At 36.4% G+C, this 19256-nt stretch overlaps 4 protein-coding genes across 4 annotated transcripts; 3 read left to right on the top strand and 1 right to left on the bottom strand.

Moving 5' to 3' along the window:
• Positions 1-5264: 5264 nt before the first annotated feature.
• On the top strand, positions 5265-11979 carry h6pd (hexose-6-phosphate dehydrogenase (glucose 1-dehydrogenase)). Its single transcript, XM_077198047.1, has 5 exons — positions 5265-5363; positions 7464-8130; positions 8525-8642; positions 8759-9028; positions 9295-11979. Exons 2-5 carry the CDS (start codon positions 7483-7485, stop codon positions 10632-10634), a joined length of 2376 nt encoding a protein of 791 aa, XP_077054162.1. The 5' UTR covers positions 5265-5363; positions 7464-7482; the 3' UTR covers positions 10635-11979.
• Positions 7993-14595, bottom strand: LOC143706299 (uncharacterized). The gene is made up of 7 exons (XM_077198048.1): positions 14427-14595; positions 14155-14217; positions 13938-14017; positions 12656-12786; positions 12506-12572; positions 12217-12346; positions 7993-8082 (listed from the first exon to the last, which is right to left on the bottom strand). The coding sequence occupies exons 1-6, from the start codon at positions 14498-14500 to the stop codon at positions 12264-12266; spliced, it is 498 nt and encodes a 165-aa protein (XP_077054163.1). The 5' UTR covers positions 14501-14595; the 3' UTR covers positions 7993-8082; positions 12217-12263.
• Positions 14596-15568: 973 nt separating this feature from the next.
• On the top strand, positions 15569-16761 carry rbp7b (retinol binding protein 7b, cellular). The gene is made up of 4 exons (XM_077198045.1): positions 15569-15781; positions 15930-16108; positions 16247-16348; positions 16448-16761. Exons 1-4 carry the CDS (start codon positions 15709-15711, stop codon positions 16499-16501), a joined length of 408 nt encoding a protein of 135 aa, XP_077054160.1. The 5' UTR covers positions 15569-15708; the 3' UTR covers positions 16502-16761.
• Positions 16762-17524: 763 nt separating this feature from the next.
• cenps (centromere protein S) lies at positions 17525-19255 on the top strand. Its single transcript, XM_077198046.1, has 5 exons — positions 17525-17665; positions 17780-17903; positions 18018-18051; positions 18141-18207; positions 19001-19255. The coding sequence occupies exons 1-5, from the start codon at positions 17633-17635 to the stop codon at positions 19133-19135; spliced, it is 393 nt and encodes a 130-aa protein (XP_077054161.1). The 5' UTR covers positions 17525-17632; the 3' UTR covers positions 19136-19255.
• Position 19256: the final 1 nt, after the last annotated feature.

The following is a 19256-nucleotide window of genomic DNA, read 5'->3' as shown; positions in this document are numbered from 1 at the left end:
GCAGTTGGCCACCATCACCAAACTGAGTGTGACTTGCTTGTAAATAATATTCTTTTGTGAATATGTGCACATTTATTAATGCTTAAACAAAGTCAATCTTTGTTTATCACGCCAGCTTCTATGAATGTTGAGTACATTTCTTAATTTTTGGAGCAAGTGCTCGGCCACACAAAATGGATGATTAATGACTTCACTCTGTTTAGTGTTTAAGGCAGCACAAGACACTTATGTTCAGAGGAACATTTGTCTTCAACAAATAAGGAGCTAGAGCCATTGAGATGCCCTCACAATGCAGAGGTCCCTTTTCATTCAAGGGCCATGTGTGTTGCAGGAGGCCTGAATTATTTGCTGCACTCCCATCAACCCCCCCTTCACCTCTTCACGCTGTTCCACACAACCACTAACACAAAGCACTTCACGCCAGGAGGTTGGCCCGTTACTCCGGGGGTCACAGATCTGCAGTGGGACCACTGCTGCAGGGTCATTCAACTCTTCCACCCCTCGACTCCCTCTTATCTACCTCGCCACCACCTCTCGCCAAAAAACGCAAATACAGAGGCGGCCTTCCATTGTAGGCTGCGTCGGGACTGTCTGCTCCTCAAAAGCTTTGTTAACGCTCCCGATTCTACACTGATCCCTTTACTGGGGGTGAAGGGAGTGCTGTCGCGAGATATGTGCCAGTAACATATGGCGAGATGTTAACACATTATTAATGCAAAGTTAACAAAATTATTACTTGTGAGTGAGTCTTAAATGGATTTTAGATATGAAGTGACCCCAAAAAGTATTTAGACACTTAACCCACACTTAAAAATGCATTAAGACGTTTTTGTTAAATTACAACCAATTTATACATTGTTAAAAGTATACACTTTTTCAGGTTGTCGAAAGGTAATGGTATATAGATAATGTGATGAGCTATACGTGTTAGGACATTTGTGTGAACTTTAGTGGAACTTATTCATGCTATACTTTGAGAAAAGTGAAGTATAATTAAATACGGTATCACTTTATTTTACAGTGTCATTGTTACATTTAACATAGTAATAACTATAAATTATGCATAATTACATGCAATTAACCCTAAACCAAACCTTCATCCTAACTCTATAGCAAGTACATGTAGTAATTATTATTAATAAGGACTTAAATGTATAATTACACTGTAATACTGACACATTAAAATAAAGTGCACCTTAAATACTTTTATTAAGCAAGGATACATTAATCAAGGATAAAAAAGTGTATCATGGCTTCCACATAAATATTACATTCATAATAATACATTTTATCAGCATATTAGAATGATTTCTGAGGGATCATGTGACACTGAAGACTAGAGTAATGACGCTGAAAATCCAGCTTTTCAATCACAGAAATAAATTACATTGTAAAATACATTTAAATAGAAAATGTTATTTTAAAATCTAATAATATATCACAATATTACTTTATTTCTTAATCAAATGCAACCTTTTGTGAACATAAGAGACTTTTCACACAAAATGTTTGAAACTGAACACAAGTTAAAATGTATATATCATAAAAAACAAATGAAATATTGATTTGACCATAAATTATTTTACTATGTCAAATGAAAGCACAGAGTGATCGAATGACAGACATGCTGGGAAATCAATTACATGCAACATTGGTCAATTATACAGCTTACAGCGCTCATAACATCAAGAATTCCTGAACACATTACACTGAAATGTAATTGTGAAATACATACTAAGGATGTTTATAAATGAGTTACATAAACATCCTCAGCATATATGACACAATTTTTCTTCTAGACAAATGCCTTTTCTTTGATCCGCCACCTAACTAACAGCGTTCATTCACTTCCTTAATCTGGCATTATTGAGCTCTTAAGTATAGCAGGCAGAGCTTTAAATTAGTCAGTCCTTAGACAGAGGGATGATAAATGTAATGTGTGTCGGGGAAGAGGCCCAATAAAGAGGATGGCACACATTCATATGCATGTGTTTGTGTGCTCAGCTTGATTGGAATGTTGTGCCGGAGGAAGAACAAAGGATTTAAGGAGGAACAAAGCACTTGAATCTAAAGGAAGGAAGGCAAGTGGCAGGGTGGCAGTGGGAAGGGGGTGATGGGAAGAACATGGATGGTTGTAAGAAGTGTGGGAGATCTTACACACAATGAGCCCCCTGGTGCCATAGCCATTCCTACCTCCAGCTCCCTTTAACACACACACACTCAAATCACACATAGCCCGCACGTTAAGACGGCAACAGCTGAGCTCCCTGATTTTTTTCTCCATGACACACATGCGCACACACACTCGCAAACTTGCTACACCAGAAACACTTGTCACACAAACAGGAACTTCTGTCACCTAGTTTACAGTTTACATCTCACTTTGACCTCAACTGGTGATCTAGCTGGGAGGCCTACACTAGTGTGGTCCCAGCGTGGAAGTACACATGCACATAAAATCTCTCATGCATCTGGCAAATTCCATCTTTTTATGCACATTTTGGGATATTGCATTAAAAAAATCGCTGGATGGAAATGCAAATTAATTTAAAAAATTCACTAAATTGAGGAGGATCATTTTTTTATCCGATACAAAACACATGCGAATATCGAAGCACATTTACTGTATAAATGTCCTGGTGTGTAACAAAAAAACTTGTGACTGCCTCAACAGAGGTTTGATAACTGGACTAACCAGCAGACCAATTTCCTCGTACAGCATATCAAATATTGGTTTAGTCGTTCTGAAATATATGAGCTGACGTCTGTCATCAAAATGGTTAGGTATAATTATCTACCAGAACTGTCTCACACAATGTTTGAGTTCCCAAAACATCAGCCATTCACTTCTGAAAGCAAGATATCATGACAGCATTTATCACGTTTCATCTGTGCTCTCTGGGGTGCAAGTCATTTATGATGTTGGAATAAAGAGCCACAGTGGCTTCTTCGATTGAAGCTACTCCATTTTTATTACAGATATTTTGAGCCAATTTCCCAGGAAGTGACAATTTTGTTCTCTTGAACACGTGATGAAACGGTGCTTTATTATAAAAACGTGGGTGCTGTAGAGAAGAGCATGACGAAGGAATAGAAAAACCAAACAAAGCAAAAATAAAATAAAGGGAAATAAAGCAATCAGGAAATCAGGAAATAAAGCAAACTCAGGAAATAAAGCATCAACAAAGTTCTGGGGTGATCACGGCACTCTTTTCAATTAAAAAGCCTTATTCTAAGTGTAATACTATACTATTATCAATGTGGGAGTGTGAAGAGATTTTTGCAATTCTGGAAAGAAGTACAGACTATAGTAAATTAAATGATTAATGTCTTTATCTCTTGAACCAAAAATTTAATAAATGTGCATTTTACAAGCAAAACATCTTATTCCTCTTTACTGGGGGGGAAAACAGCAAATATTGGGAGACTGCTTAGAGAAATGGCAACTAGCATGTCATTAGAGAGAATAACACATATCATTATTAAAGTTAGATAAAAGGCTTATAAAGACACTTGGAATTTTTTTTTTAGTATCACTGAAATACTAGAATCATTTTAATTTTAGTTAAAGTTTACATTAACAGGAACATGCATCATGGTGTCATGTCATATGACCAATGTAGCATTCTACTGTTAAAAAATGTGAAAAAGTTTAACATTGAATGGACTCTATAGACCTTATTCACACAGTGCCATCTTTCCTTGTGATTTTAGATTGTTCTGCTGACGAAACACTGCAAAAATATCTTTCCACGAAATTTCAGTAGACAAAAAACTCCAGACAACATGAGGGATCAACAAGGGATCTAGGAGCTTTATAGGCTACAGCTTTTACAGCAGATGCTATTGCCAAACACTGTAAGTCTATCACTCACAGCCTTGCTTAAATTCATACCTGTCATGGCGCTGATAAGGTCTATGCACAATCACTTCCGCATTAGATTGTTAGAAAATTGAGCACAAAATTAAATCTTGCAGGATAAAGCAAAACTAATACAATTCACCTTTACACCAAATGTATTTAAAGCATCTGAAACTTCTAAAACGTTTTAATATAAAAATGTTTGCTTACTGATCAACATTGTTAGAAATTACAGAAAGAGTTTTCTCCTATCCTTCCACATTTTGCTGCGGGAGAATATACCAGCTTTCCTAAACACTCCTCCATCTGCCATTGGTTGAATACCCGTACCCTAAACTAATGTGGTGTGTCGAGTTAGTAGGGATCAAGGGGTCAAGGTTTGACTGGTTAACATAGCCTCATTAGTCTCTGCTATTAGACCATCTGGCTTCAAAGAACATCGACAAATATCGGTCTATTCTGACAAAATACGTTGTTTTTTTTACAATAATATAAAATAGCAAGTCATTATAGAATAATACGTTTGACTGATTCATTTATGTCACACAAAAAGAAAGAAAAGGGTTTAGAAAGTTTCACAAACTGAATCAGTGGATGACTTTACATGTTTCCTGAGGTGAATGGTTCTTGTTTGAATAATCTTTGCCTAAGACTATCTCTCTCTACAGAAAAAAAGGGAATGTGCAAAAGACACACACATGTACACACAGATAAGAATAGTATCTTTAAGATCATACTGATGAAAGAAACTCATTACTCAATATATTGTGAAACCAAGTGTAAGATATCTCCAGTTTTGAGACACGTGGTTTTGGAAAAACCTTTGATATATCTTTTAATTACCTGTAGCATTTTATTTAACACAGCATAATAAATCTTTTTATTTATAATTTTATAATAATTTGATAACGGCTGTCTGGCCTCGTTTAAAATCCGTCAGCATTCACACACCTAGCAAATATCGCCCTCCTTTGGGCAACTCACCGACCTGCATTACAATAACAGTGGATCTACATTTTAGATACTAAATTTTGGATAATTAATAATAATAATAATACTAATAATAATAAAAAAAACAATAATAATAAAAACAATTCCTCAGCCTCAACACGGATGTGTTTCCAATGTGCCGACAACCTGTAAAATCAAATTTGCTGATAACCGGTACAGTCAAAGAATGCCATTAATTTAATTGTTTGTTTCACAGGGGACAGCACACGCTCATTTTTAATTCTCCCTCTCAGTATATACCTGTTATTATATGTACACTTTAGTTTAGAATCATTTTTGTAATAACTCATCAAGCAATCAAAGGTTAACAAGTCCCCGTGTCATCGGTCAGCGTATTTCTTTGAAAAACTCGAATGTTACGAACTCAAACCCCAGGATTAACCAACGTCGCGATCACGTGACCATCTACTGGAAACGCTATTTGTAGTATGTCACTATCCGCCAGTCCACGCCGCGCGAGCTGTCACCATACTGTCCAGAGGTGAACCAGGTATGTCCACTGTCTCTCCCTGTCAAATCCATCTTTGTCCTAATGCATGTGCCACTATGGCTGGAGATATTATACGTACACTGAAATGTAAGATACTGTCCTTTTATTTGTATAAGCCTGAGTTAGTTAGCTAGTATAGCAGGTGCTGTGTCAGGACCTGTTTATGTAACTTAATTTGTGATGATAGTACACTCATGTCCGCCTCTAGAAGTACACTAGTGTTTATTCTTATATTTAAAAAAATATATAATAAGCGTATTTGTCTTCAGAAACAAAAAAAAATCGATATATGATCACATTTAATTTTGATCTTAAAATACTATGAATAATACATTTGGATTGATTAAATTGTTTTGATGTCCAAATAATATGATATATCTTATTATACTGGATATTAAACTTTTTCCAGTGTCAATATAACTGTCTATCCTGTTAGTCTTTAGTAATATCTCTTATTAAAATACATTTCCTTAATGACATTGTTTTTGATGGGAAAACCATGTTCTTGTCACTGTGTAAATAATGAGTTATAATTAATAAAATTTATTAGTGTAATGTGCTTGAATTGACCTAAGCATATCATGACACAAGTTTATGTTAATGTTTTTAAAGTTGGAGAGTTCAACTGACTTAAAACATTTCTGTGCAGCAGCTGTTTATTGAACTCTTCCTCATCCTGTTATGCTCATTTGATGGTTTAGATTGTTCCAATGAATTTTTTTGTATTTATTTTAAGGCTAGATGCCTCAATGTTTGACAATTTGCAACACCCACATGATCAAACAGTGCTTGCTCTGTCTGAACATTAGGGTTGTGTTTACTCTGTCGTCTTTGGCCTTCACACAAGCTAATCATGAGTTATCATTAAATCAGACTAATCCTGGTTGACTTGTTTTCTGTTAGATATGTCAAGATGATTCCAGCAATATCATTCTCAACTTTGACAATTTATTGTTATCATTTATATCACTTCTCTGTTTGGCCAAATTTTGTGACCTTTCCTTTCATTCAGGTTCTTTACCGTAAATGTAGTCTGTTCTGTTGGCTTAACCTTGATTTTGTGGGTGAACACTCACATTTGCTCTCACTTATTCCCATTCAGTTATGTCAGTTGATTATACAACCATCCAAACACACCTGGCTTTTATCATAGACCATTGGCCCTCATACTGTATGTTTCATTACTATTATAGAAGAAGATCCACACACCTACTGAGCTTCCTTTAACACTATTTTGAGTGGAGTGATTTTAAAATAAGAAAGATGAGTACATGAGTTCATTTCTTGAGTACATAAAGTTCATGTACTGTGGTGCATTCAGAGGCACAATGACTTGCAGTCATGACTAGTTATTACTGATCTTAACGGTTTTTGTTTGTGCTGAAACATCAGTGATTATGTAATGTGATGCTTGATATGTTGGGCCTGCCATGACCAACAAATTATATTCAGCCTAGTCTTCATTTAGGTTTATATATATATTAGCTGATATTATTATAATTTCCCCCCACTTTTATTTAGAATCCATCTGCAATTCTTACTATTTCTGACTTGTCTATTTAAGGACTAAAGTCTTATCTAGTTGTAGTGTTAACAGCTTCATATGTTTTATGTAGCTGGTTTGTATCATTAGTTAAATGTTTGCATAAGGTGTTCACTTTATGCTGAGTTATAGATAGGAAATTAAGTTATTAGTCAATATGCCAAATAATAAAGCAAACTTTAGAATCCAGCTTCTAAATGCAGTCAATTCAGTGCCTTTAATCACCATTAAAGGGATATTCACCCAAAAATGAAATTTGTATCACTTACTCACCCTCAAGTTGCTCCAAACATGTATAAGTTTCTTTCTTTTGTTAAAGAAGATATTTGAAGAATGTTGGTAATCAAAGAGGTGAATAAATGATTAATTTTTTTGTTTTTGGATGAACTATCCCTTTAAAGGTTAAACCAATTATAGTTTTTACCAGTTTTACATGTTTTTTTTGTGCCTTAATACCTACATGTAAACCGTATTAAATTTAATCAAATTTTCAGAATTTGAATCATTAGATTTCTTAAACATTCTAAAATCTTTATTATTATTTTTTTTTTTTAAAGGTGGGCACTTGACATCACAATGCTGAGGATAAGATGGGAGCTGCTGCTAATGGCCATCATATGCTGGCACAGAGGCCAGACAGATAATCATGAGGCTAAGCAGAGTCTTGGGCATGTGACTGTGGTAGTTGTGGGTGGGACAGGTGACTTGGCCAGGAAGTACCTGTGGCAAGGCTTTTTCCAGCTCTATGCTGACCAGGTAGGCAAAGGACACACCTTCTCATTTTATGGTGGGGGCCTTTCGTCGACTGAGAAGGGAACTCCGATGCTGTTTGGGATCTTGAAGGAGCTGGCTTGCCCTCCGGAGCTCTCTGCTGAGCGCTGTGCTTTGGTCAAAGAGCAGTTTTTGCATCTGTCCCAGTATCACCAACTGAAGACATCTGAGGACTATGAAAAACTCAGCCAGCTGATCAAACAGCAGGTAGGACAGGAGGGTATTGTTGAGGCAGGGAGGCTCTTCTACCTGTCAGTTCCAGCTTTCGCATATGCAGACATTGCAGAGAAGATCAACAACACCTGCCGCCCCCCTCCTGACGCATGGCTGAGGGTGGTACTGGAGAAGCCATTTGGTCACGACTTTTTTAGTGCTCAGTCCCTTGACAAAAAACTGTCAGGCCAGCTGAAAGAAGAGGAGATGTATAGGATTGACCACTATTTAGGGAAGCAGGTACCATGTTATTTCATTAACATTAAGTTTGCGGTTGATAAGATTTATTTATGTTTTTGAAAGAAGTCTCTTATGATCACCAAGCCAGCATTTATATGATATAATAAAACATTAATATTGTTTAAAACCGCAATGCATTTTTTTCAGGATTTTTGGATGAATAGAAAGTTCAAAAGAAAAGCATTTACTTGATAAATTTTTTTAGAACATTATAAAACTTTTTAATGTCATGTTTGATCAATTTAACGTATCTTTGTGTAGCCTTATTGTAATCATTCTTTCGATGAAAAAAAAATCATACTGACTCCAGAATTCTGAATGGTAGTATACTTTCACATGAGTGACTTGATCTACATGAGCTTTAAAAAAATTATATGTTTTTTCTGTCGCAAAGGTTGTCTCTAAAATATTGCCATTTAGGAAAGAGAATAAGAAACTTCTTGACCCTGTCTGGAACAAGCACCATATTGAAAGAATAGAAATTGTATTGAAGGAAACCCTGGATGCCAAAGGTACTGGTTTTGAGTTTATTTTTAAATGAAAGTTCATGTTATCGATGAAACCTTTCTCCATGTATCTTCTCAATTATTTCTTTAGCATTGACTGTTGATCTGCCATTCATTTACAGGGCGTATTCAGTTTTATGATCAATATGGCGTCATCAGAGATGTGCTCCAGAACCACCTCACAGAGGTCATGACCCTTATGCTGATGAATCTTCCTGCAAACCCCTCCAACAGCAAGGAGATACTACAAAACAAGCTACATTTCTTGGCTTCCCTACAGTATGTAGATAACAGTAATGCGGTCGTAGGTCAGTACCAAGCTTACAATGGAGAGGTTCAGGAAGAGCTCAATAAAACAAAGGACTACTTCAGCCTAACCCCCACATTCGCTGGTGAGTGGAATAACTTTTTTACGCAAAGAAGGTGTTTGCGTTTATCCGCACATTTCCGTTACTTTAGTTATCTCACGCACATGCACACTCTTCTAAAACCTGTCAGAATGCCACTTATGCATTTACTTGATCACATGAAAAAGGGTAAAGGAAAAATAGTGTTTATGCTTACATGACCTTTTAGAAAGACCTGGAATGTAAAGGTAGTCATTGATTGTGGAAAATCAATCTAGCCATGCTTACGTTGACTGTGATTGTTTTTACAGGTGTGGTCATTCATGTCGACAATGCGCAATACGAGGGCATCCCCATATTTATGACCTCAGGCAAGGCACTTGATGAACGGGTTGCTTATGCACGTGTAGTTTTCAAAAGTGATGTATTTTGTGTCCAGGATTCCAACAATGTTCAGTGCAAATCCAAACAGATCATATTTTATCTGGGTCACGGAGACCTCCAGTACCCTGCGATTCTCGTGAGCAAGAACCTGTTCAAGCCCGACCTGGTGAACAGCGGTGACTGGAAAGAGGTCACCGAACACAAAGACGTAAACGTGCTGGGGTTACCCCTCAGTGATTATTACATCCAGACGCCAATCGTACCCAGAGAGGCTTATTGCGAGCTGATCTCACACGTCTTCTTTGGACGCAAGGACAGCTTTATCAGTGCTGAAGGACTCCTTGCTTCCTGGGCGTTTTGGACGCCTCTCCTTGAAAGCTTGACTCGGGTCTTTCCACGGGTGTATCCTGGTGGCGTAGCCAATGCGAACCTGCTGAACTTTCATCTGCGGGGCAATCAGGTCGCCTTTAGCCATGAAGCTGTGGTCAATGTGATCAACCCCGGTGCCGAGGACAACTTCCAGGTGATGCAAGGGAAGTACCGTAGTTCTGAAATGGTATCTGCTTGGGCACAGGAACTTGTGGAGCGCTTGGCTTCTGATCTTCTTCTGGCTGCTGAGGAGGCCATTCGTGAAGGAGGTCAGTTTCACCTGGCGTTGTCTGGTGGCTCCAGCCCGGTGGCGCTGCTCCGTGCGCTCGCCCTGAACCTCTACACCTTTCCGTGGCGCAACACTCACATATGGCAAGTGGACGAGCGATGTGTGCCACATACAGAATCTGGCTCCAACTTCCGGTCCATTCACGATCTGCTGCTTCAGCATATCCGCATACCCTACTTCAACATCCACCCCATGCCAGTGCATCTCACCCAACGGTTATGCGTGGAAGAGGATGGTGGTCCTGCATTATATGAGAAGGAAATAGAGAAACATGTCAATGCCTCCAGCTTCCACTACATCCTCCTCGGCGTAGGCCAGGACGGCCACACTGCCTCGTTGTTCCAGGACACCAAGTTGGAAAGAGATGAAGAACGGTTGGTAACTCTGTCAGAGAGCCCCATTAAACCTCATCAGAGGATGAGTCTCACATTCACAGCTATCAATAGAGCTCGAAGAGTAGGTGTTTTAATTATGGGGAAGAGCAAGCATGAACTTGTCAGTCAACTCAGCCGAATTAAGGGGGAATCATATAAGTATCCTATCACCAAAGTACAGCCAAAGAGCGGGACTCTTATATGGTACATTGACTATGATGCACTGTTAGGATAGACCAGGACATATCAGTCAAAGAAGCCACCAGGGCTTATAGCTCAAATTGAATGCTGTATTGTGAATGATTGCGAAATATCATTTGAAGTTTTGTTTTCACACTAACTGAAGTGTGAATTGTGTGAAAGTTATTTTAATGCTTTGACTTTGCAATTTGATTTGTGTTATGAACTAACAATTTAAAATCTCAGGACCTCTTTTAGCTTACAGTAATTAAAGTTTTTAAGTAATAATTGATCTTATAATATTGCTACAAATCCTTATTCCACAAGATCAGACTGTTCAGAAAGGAATCAGAAGATGCGTATGAAAATTTTCATTCCAGATCAAGCACCTTTTCCACATATTTGACCAATCAGTGATCAGAAAACATTTAAATGCTTTGTAATTTTACTTTTCTTTTTACTTTGCTTACTACATAATTGCATTAGCTCAAACAATTATTCATCAGACCACCAGATTAAATTTGAGATGAAGAACCATGTGACCATGAGTAAACAAGCAGATGTATTTGGGATATTTTTTTCCCCTCAATTGAACGGTTTCAATGAAATGGTGAAATTCTGTTCTAGGCGTCATCTCAGACCTCAGGTTAAGAAATTTAACATGTCCGCAAAAGATGGCATATCCAGTGTAATCAGGATGGAACAAATGTCAATGTACCGTTTCATCTTTAGACTGAATTGAGTTTATATTGTTGGCTTGTTTGATAAAACCATTCTAGAACTACATTTTTGACAGTGTATTAGAGTCAAAGATTTTTGTCATACCTCAGAAAACAATGGTTTATTATGTGTAGAGCAGTTCAAATTTCATAATGCCTTAACTGTTTGTATATACACATGATTGCCTTTGTTAAGTGTTGTTTAAAATCTAAGATAAATTTTTTAGTTGGAATCGCATGCTTTAGGAAACAAGGAATCGGAATTGTCTGATTCAGAAGCATTAATTTTGGACAAAATTTTGTAGTGAAGCAGAACATTACATTCCACAGGGATCTAATGTGAAAATGTTAATAAAACGTTTAAATAAATGCACTGGGACTTGAAATCATACATTGAAGTCCTTATGTGTATTTACACGATTTTAAATAGATTCATATGTTTTGAAAACAAAACGTTTAACATTGTAGAGATCCTGTACTGAACCACTGTGTGTATTTCAACAAAGTATGTGTCTCGCTGACAGGTTTAACATATTTGAATTGACACTTTTGAATGTCATTATCCATTATGTTTCAAGGAAATTTTGTTATGGTATTCAGCTGTTTTACATGGCATCACATAAATCATTTCATATTTGGTGGTGGTTTTGATGGATACAATAAAATATATTTTTGAAATCATCAGTGTTTTATTTTTTCTCTTTTAAAATGTCTTTCAAACATGTCTGGATTCAGATATAACCCACAAATGTGGACTGTAAGCAGTTTGAGTTTTTATACAAATTAAAAAACAATTTTTATATATGCATTTTTCGCCTCCCCTGCATGCTTATATTAGTGTGATTAAATAGAATACATCTTAACCTGCACCTCACAACTGTCTGAAAACCATTGAAACTACGTAAATAATAGATGCACCTGTATTGAGTGTCAGTGGAGGGCTGTACAGCAGCAGTGGATCATTTTCAACCCCAGGGGGACGTATCTCTTAACCAATGAGGAAACAGTCTGTGGATCAGACAAAGACCTCCTCTGACCAGAAAGAAAACTGGGTAGAGACACAAGAAAAACAATGGTTATTTTGTCCTTTATATATATATATATATATATATATATATATATATATATATATATATATATATATATATATATATATTGTCCTTCTACACTTTGAATGGAACTGACCAAACCCTGTATATGATCTCACCTGTTGAGAGTATGCAGGCCCAAGACACTACCAAAGAAAATATATACAATTCTGTGGTGGTGTTCGCCTGAGAAAAATAAACTCTGACTAATTATATTAAGGTAAAACTATTTTTGCACATAAAATCATATTACTATATTTCACACTTACACACTGAGGTGCAGTCAGGGTAAGAATGAATGTACAGAATCCCTGTATAAATGCGAACAGCCCGAATGAGTGAAAAGCTACCCTGATGCTCTTGGGAACTGGGTCTGTGAGTGTAAGCGCTACAGCCAAACCTTAAATGAGAAGAGAAGGGTTGATAATCAGGATTTTAAATTAGAAAGCAGAACAAATATGCAAAATAAACCATTTACAGTATATAGTGCCTAGCATAAGTGAACACACCCATGCTAAAGTTGACCAAAAAAAAAGAATAAAAAAATCGTCTTTTGGAAATGGATCTTAATGCCTTAATTTAAAAAATGAGGACAAATCCAGCCTTTAAGGAGACCAATTTTCTTTGTGAATGAATAATGTATCGTAAATAAATAAAATTTCTTCCTTAAAAAACAGGTTGCATAAGTCAGGACACCCCTATGTTAAATTCCCATAGAGACATGCAGGTTTTTATTTTTAAAGGCCAGTTGTTTCATGAAACGAGAATACTATGCATCATGATAAAGTTCACTTGGCCTTTGGAATTAAAATAGCCCAACATTATCACATTCCCTTCACCATACCTAGAGATTGGCATGGGGCACTTTCAAAAAAGATCATCTCAATGCAAATCATACCAGCTATTAGCCTAACTGAAATAAAACCATGCCCATCTATGGTGAAGGGTATGTGATGATGTGGGGCTATTTTATTTCCAAAGGCCAAGGGAACTTTATCAGGATGCATAGTATCCTGGATCCATGAAACAACTAGCCTTTAAAAAATAAAAATCTATCTGCCTCTGCGGGAATTTAACACAGGGGTGTCCTGACTTATGCAACCTGTATTTTAAGGAAGAACATTTATTTATTTACGATACATTATTCATTCACAAAGAAAATTGGTGTCCTTAAAGGCTGGATTTGTCCTCATTTTTTAAATTAAGGCATTAAGAGTAATTTCCAAAAGATTTTTTATTCCTCTTTTTAGTCAACTTTTCTTTTTCCTTTATTTGACCAGGAAGTCCCTTGAGACCGAAATCTCTTTTTCGAGGGAGACCTGGCCAAGACGGCACACCAGTTACAAATTAAATACAAAATACAGCATAATCAACAAACAAACAAGCGTCACACATAAAAAGGAACAGGTCACATATGGCAGTTGCATTTTTGTGTTATATGGCATTTTAACATGGCCTTAAATTCATTTAATGGAACTATCAGTTAAACTTTAACTTTAGCATGGGTGTGTTCACTTATGCTATCCACTGTAAGTATAAAAATCTGATTACCTGTTGCTATAAAGGAGAACACAATGAAGACTATAAGATTGTTCAACAGTGGCTTTTCACAGTAGCGAGAAGATTTTGGCCTGTGAACACATTACTGCAGACATTTGACATTTCACATGATAAGCTTTTACATGCATACGCATATGAATATGTTTATTTTACATGCTATGTGTCACCAGATCAGCTTTTTATCTGTGAAACTTAATATGGCGCTTACCTTGACAAAATATAAAACTGTGGAGCCAGGAAAAGAACCACAAAGATGAAAAGAACAATCTGACTGCCAGAGAAAAACAAGTTTCATTTAAAATGTTTAATGTTATGAATGTCTGCACACACACACACACACACACACACACACACACACACACACACACACAAATGAAGCTTTACAACAGAAATACATAAAATAGTGTTTGCTAGATAGATAGATAGATAGATAGATAGATAGATAGATAGATAGATAGATAGATAGATTAGTTAACTTACAATTTCAACCTTTGTTCTCTTGGAAGCCACCTGCTGGTCTGAAAAGCTGCATGGACTAAGAAGTGGTGAAGCATTGTGCAATTTATATCACCTCAGATGGTTACACTTTCTTTAGCGAGACGTACAACTACAATGAGAGAAAATTATTTAAGACTCTCAAACGCATCTGACTCAAACATTTCAGTTGACTTACAAAAGGTATCAATATCATGCTAGTCAGCATACGTTACATAGCTCTCGGAAAGAAGAATCCTCTGTCGGGTTATATCAAATGGCGTCGCCTAGTGCTGAGTCTTGGTATAGCTACGTTTAGAGATGTCAAATTATGAATTAGAATAACTTTTTTTTTTCACAAAGAGGTTGTTAGTTTTGTTTAAGGGGTCTGAATATTGTATAAAACGTATTGGCTTATAATAAAAGGCATATTGTACCACAGTAAATCTACGTTGTTCAACATTGCAAAGACGTTAAAATAATCATGAAAGAAAAATAATATTAAAAATAACATTAAAATACTAAATCCACCTCAATGACTTCTGAAGCAGGAGCGGGTTGAGAAAAGATACCTGCCTGGATGAGAGTTAAAGAAACACTTGTCATTTCCAACTGTCTGTTGCTTTTCAGAAAATACACTCTTAGGTTCGGGGGGATTCAATATAGAATCCTATGGGTTCTTGGTTCAATTTTAAAGAACGCTCTATGCCAAAAAGCTTCTATATGAGGAGAAATGTCTTACATAATTGCATAATACATAAAAGGTTCTATGAAGCGCATGCAGAAAACTTAAGGTTTATAACCTTTTCTTCTAAGACAAAAAAGAGGGAAAAAATATACCATATAGCCTACCACAGAAGTTATTTAAAGCCATTGCCACAATGAAAATCTGGCACACAGATAATGAAACAAAACTAATCATCTCAAATCATATGGGACTTCTATGACATTACTAAATTCTTGCCAAACTGTTTAGCCTACTCCTTGTATCAGATCAATCCACTGCCAAAGCAACATGTGTCTTTTGAATTACATTGTTCACTTTGAATTCCCACGGGACGCAAGCAGTGTGTAAAAGTTATGTTCCGCCTCAGAGAACAGCAACATTGACCAACCCTCTAAAATAGCCTTTGTGTCCCATCACCCCTGCCCCATATTACACAGACCTGCTGAAATACGACACAGCACATCTGCTTCTCTCATTTCCACGCATGTACACTTAAATTCCACTTTCTGGGTCCATTCAGCAGCTAGAACTCACAGAAACGCTTCAGGATCGACATCAAGCATGCCTGCAAACTATAGTGGAACCTGGGACATGGTGGACAATGAAAACTTTGAAGGTTACATGGTTGCTCTCGGTGAGTAATGTCATTCATTTCTCAGAATTTTAATATTTTAAAATAGTTATATCAATATTTTTATAGATATATAAATATATTTTTTATTAAGAGGAACTGGCATTGTGAGTATAAGAATATGTATTTAACCTTGCTCTATGTAATACAGGAATTGATTTTGCCACCCGAAAGATAGCAGGGATGCTAAAGCCACAGAAGATTTTTGAGCAAGACGGAGATTCTTTCACCATTAAAACTTTAACAACTTTCCGGAACTACTCTTCTTCATTCAAAATTGGAGAAGAGTTTGAGGAAATCACCAAAGGACTGGACAACAAAAAATGCCAGGTTGAACACACACACACACACACACACACACACACACACACGCACGCACGCACGCACACACATATTGGCAATAGGCCTACAGTATGTGGTAGAGTTTTCTGTGCCAGAATTGAGTAATACTGCTTGTTTTTTCTTCAGACAACAGTCAACTGGGACAACGACAAACTTGTGTGCGTCCAGAAAGGAGAGAAAAAGAACAGAGGATGGACACACTGGATGGAGGGAGACACTCTTTACCTTGTGAGTCAAATAAAACATTCAATGACGTCATTTTAAGATAAAATGAACACAAATACCAAATAAATGTTTTTTTTAATCATTTTTACTCTTCCTTTCAAGGAACTTAAATGTGAAGACCAGATCTGCAAGCAAACCTACAAAAGAACAGCGTGAATGATTGTGTTGAACTGAAATTCTTCTCATGTGTATTGAAGAATATTATAACATACAAACTGCTTCAGCATTAATCCATTCTCAATCAAGTGAACATTAACAATTTCAAAAAGAAATGAAAAGTAAACAACAGGGAAAACCTATACAAGTGCATTGAGAGGAATGGACACACTGGAACGAGGGAGACACTCTTCTTGTGAGTAAAATATAGGTCAAGAACATGTACTTTTCAGATAAATAAATAAAAACAATAAAAATATATTAAGGAGTGTCTCCATAGGCTGAGTGTATGTTGTCTTCTTTAAATATTTAAGTAAGGAGACTGACATTGGTACAGTTTCCATATTTTGTTTATTCATGAATAAAAATGTGGTGCAATTGGGTCAACCAACCCCAACAGTATTAAAATGCTTTAGTTGTAGGGAAGCAACAAACAGAAATAATCACTTGTAACTTCCTCTTGTGACTGTCAGATATCAAAGAGCTATTCTTAAAATAAACACGTTTCTTTTTTGGTCGGTTTCACAGACAAGGCAGCCATCCCAGACTAAAATGGAAATTGAGCAGTTTTAACTGAAAGCAACTAACTGACATATCTTAAAATATGTTCGTGTCATGCCATTGTTTTGTCTCAAGAGATGCACAACATTGCACACCAGAAATCAGACCTTAAAGGGATAGTTCATCCAAAAATGAAAATTCTGTCATCAATCACTCACCCTCGATTTGTTTCAAACCTGTACGAATTTCTTGCTGAACACAAAAGAAGATATTTAGAAGAATATGTGTAACCAAACAATTGTGGGAAACCATTGACTTCCATAGGCTATGGAAAAAACAATAACAACTGTTTGGCCACAAACATACTTCAAAATATCTTCTTTTGTGTTCAGCAGAATAAATAAATGTATATAGGTTTATTTTACTTGAGGGTGAGTAAATTATGACAGAATGTTATCCCTTTAATGTTCTTTAATCTCTTGACTGACATTCCCTCCACGTCAGTAGGAGGCGCTGTCAGGGCGATAATGAACTCTAGCGACGTCATACAACGTGAAGAACTCATAATTCGCGCAATTTTTAATTGTAAATGGCTAAAAGCAAAAAGTTGAGCTTCTGCTTAGTTGTCCAATGAAAATGGATGAGGACGAGGCACAAAAACAGGTTATAACTTATAAACTACTGCATAATTTGTTCGCTATGTGTTTCTGTTATGTTTATGCAAATTGTAAAGAAGTGGTTTCATCTCTCATGTTGACAGTATTTATGTTCTTTCAGAGGCTTAAAGCTGCTGTTCACTACACTGTTGGCTCTCTCTGTCAACACATCGCTGCAGACTGCGAGAAACAAATCACCAAACAGACAATAGCAGCTATTGCAGAGACTGCGTTCAGACAGTGCGGTAAGATGCACATCTAATTAATGACATCTAAAGTAATTTGTGACATTCGTATTTCGGTAGGATTTCGTTAAACATGATATTTATTCACGCTCGTCCTGTTTTTTACCTCTCCAGATATATTTGCCAAGGATTTGGAAGCGTTTGCGCGGTAAACTTAATGCAAAAGCAGGTTTTCCTCTATTATTATCCACATTAAGATTTTTTATTTGTGCTGAGGCATATATTGAATGTTTGCAGACATGCTAAAAGACACACAGTTACAGTGGATGATGTGAAGCTGACAGCTAGAAGAACCACTGCACTGGTAGGATGATTTCAGATATTAAACGCATCACTTTTTTGTGTGTGCAAACAATATGCAAGGTCCCACCAAACAACGAAAAATACATTGTAAAAAAGTAAAAACTATTCAAAAGTCTTGTAAACATATTTATTCACTCTCGTCCTGCTTCTTACCTCTAGATATATATGCCAAGCTTCGGAATCCTGTCATTATGTTATAGCCTACATGTACCCCTGGTTTCACAGACAAGGCTTAAACCTAATCCCAGGTTAAAATGCATTACTGAGCTGTTTCCACAGAAAACAACTCGTCTCAAGATGCTCACCAGTATTTTTTTTTCCAAGCCACATTTATAAAAGCTACTTCAATGTTATGATTGAACTAAAGCCTAATCCCAGTTTAATCTAAGCCCTGTCTGTGAAACCAGGCCTAAATGTTGATATTTAAAATAATATAAAATGCTTGGGTATAAAAGTGGTTATTTTGTGACTGTTAAGGAAGATCTAATTTAACATGGTAAAGGGTAACAGTTTATTTTAAGGTGTCATAGTTATTACTACATGTACTTACTATAGTTGTGCATAATTACGAGTAACTAACCCAAACTCTGTAAGTACATGTAGTTAATTAATATTACTCAGTAATTATCTAAGTGTAACCTTGTAAATTTAAATTATAGTAAATTTAACTAACTAACATTTCTTTAAAGATACCTCTAAACTATGAACATTCGGCCAAGTGCTCATGTAATACAAAATATTTACTAGTACGGTAGAAGGAAGTTAATATTAAAAAACACCAAACAATCTTACAGTACAACTACATTACGAAGAAAAGTGAAGAATTGGCTTTGAACAACCAAGAACTGAAGGAGAAAAGGAAGAAGAATGCTACCAAGAGGAAGAGTAAAGACATGGAAGGTGAAGAGGAGAATGAGGTTGAAGACTGATCAAAAGAAATGTACAAAATTCACATTTTTATAAGTTGCACAAAAGTACTTGGTTTTTGAATGTAATAAAACAGCTGTACAAATGTGTACATAAATCACATTAAATACTTAACACCAAACA

The sequence above is a fragment of the Siphateles boraxobius genome, unplaced genomic scaffold, assembly GCF_051911475.1.
Source record: "Siphateles boraxobius isolate OS27281-9 unplaced genomic scaffold, OSU_SipBor_1 41, whole genome shotgun sequence".
Lineage (NCBI taxonomy): Eukaryota > Metazoa > Chordata > Actinopteri > Cypriniformes > Leuciscidae > Siphateles > Siphateles boraxobius.
This window is presented reverse-complemented; position numbering and strand designations above follow the sequence as displayed.

What these genes read in the sequence shown, in the direction of transcription:
- h6pd (XM_077198047.1), top strand. Translation starts at nt 7,483, where the DNA reads ATGCTGAGGATAAGATGGGAGCTGCTGCTAATGGCCATCATATGCTGG. An exon ending in ACCACTATTTAGGGAAGCAG is followed by an intron (nt 8,131 to 8,524) that starts GTACCATGTTAT and finishes TCTGTCGCAAAG; the next exon opens with GTTGTCTCTAAAATATTGCC. An exon ending in GGAAACCCTGGATGCCAAAG is followed by an intron (nt 8,643 to 8,758) that starts GTACTGGTTTTG and finishes ATTCATTTACAG; the next exon opens with GGCGTATTCAGTTTTATGAT.
- LOC143706299 (XM_077198048.1), bottom strand. Translation starts at nt 14,500, where the DNA reads ATGCTTCACCACTTCTTAGTCCATGCAGCTTTTCAGACCAGCAGGTGG. An exon ending in CCCTGACTGCACCTCAGTGT is followed by an intron (nt 12,573 to 12,655) that starts GTAAGTGTGAAA and finishes TATTTTTCTCAG; the next exon opens with GCGAACACCACCACAGAATT. An exon ending in GGCCTGCATACTCTCAACAG is followed by an intron (nt 12,347 to 12,505) that starts GTGAGATCATAT and finishes GTCTCTACCCAG; the next exon opens with TTTTCTTTCTGGTCAGAGGA.
- rbp7b (XM_077198045.1), top strand. Translation starts at nt 15,709, where the DNA reads ATGCCTGCAAACTATAGTGGAACCTGGGACATGGTGGACAATGAAAAC. An exon ending in TGGACAACAAAAAATGCCAG is followed by an intron (nt 16,109 to 16,246) that starts GTTGAACACACA and finishes TTTTTTCTTCAG; the next exon opens with ACAACAGTCAACTGGGACAA. An exon ending in AGGGAGACACTCTTTACCTT is followed by an intron (nt 16,349 to 16,447) that starts GTGAGTCAAATA and finishes CTTCCTTTCAAG; the next exon opens with GAACTTAAATGTGAAGACCA.
- cenps (XM_077198046.1), top strand. Translation starts at nt 17,633, where the DNA reads ATGAAAATGGATGAGGACGAGGCACAAAAACAG. An exon ending in GACTGCGTTCAGACAGTGCG is followed by an intron (nt 17,904 to 18,017) that starts GTAAGATGCACA and finishes TTACCTCTCCAG; the next exon opens with ATATATTTGCCAAGGATTTG. An exon ending in CTAGAAGAACCACTGCACTG is followed by an intron (nt 18,208 to 19,000) that starts GTAGGATGATTT and finishes ACAATCTTACAG; the next exon opens with TACAACTACATTACGAAGAA.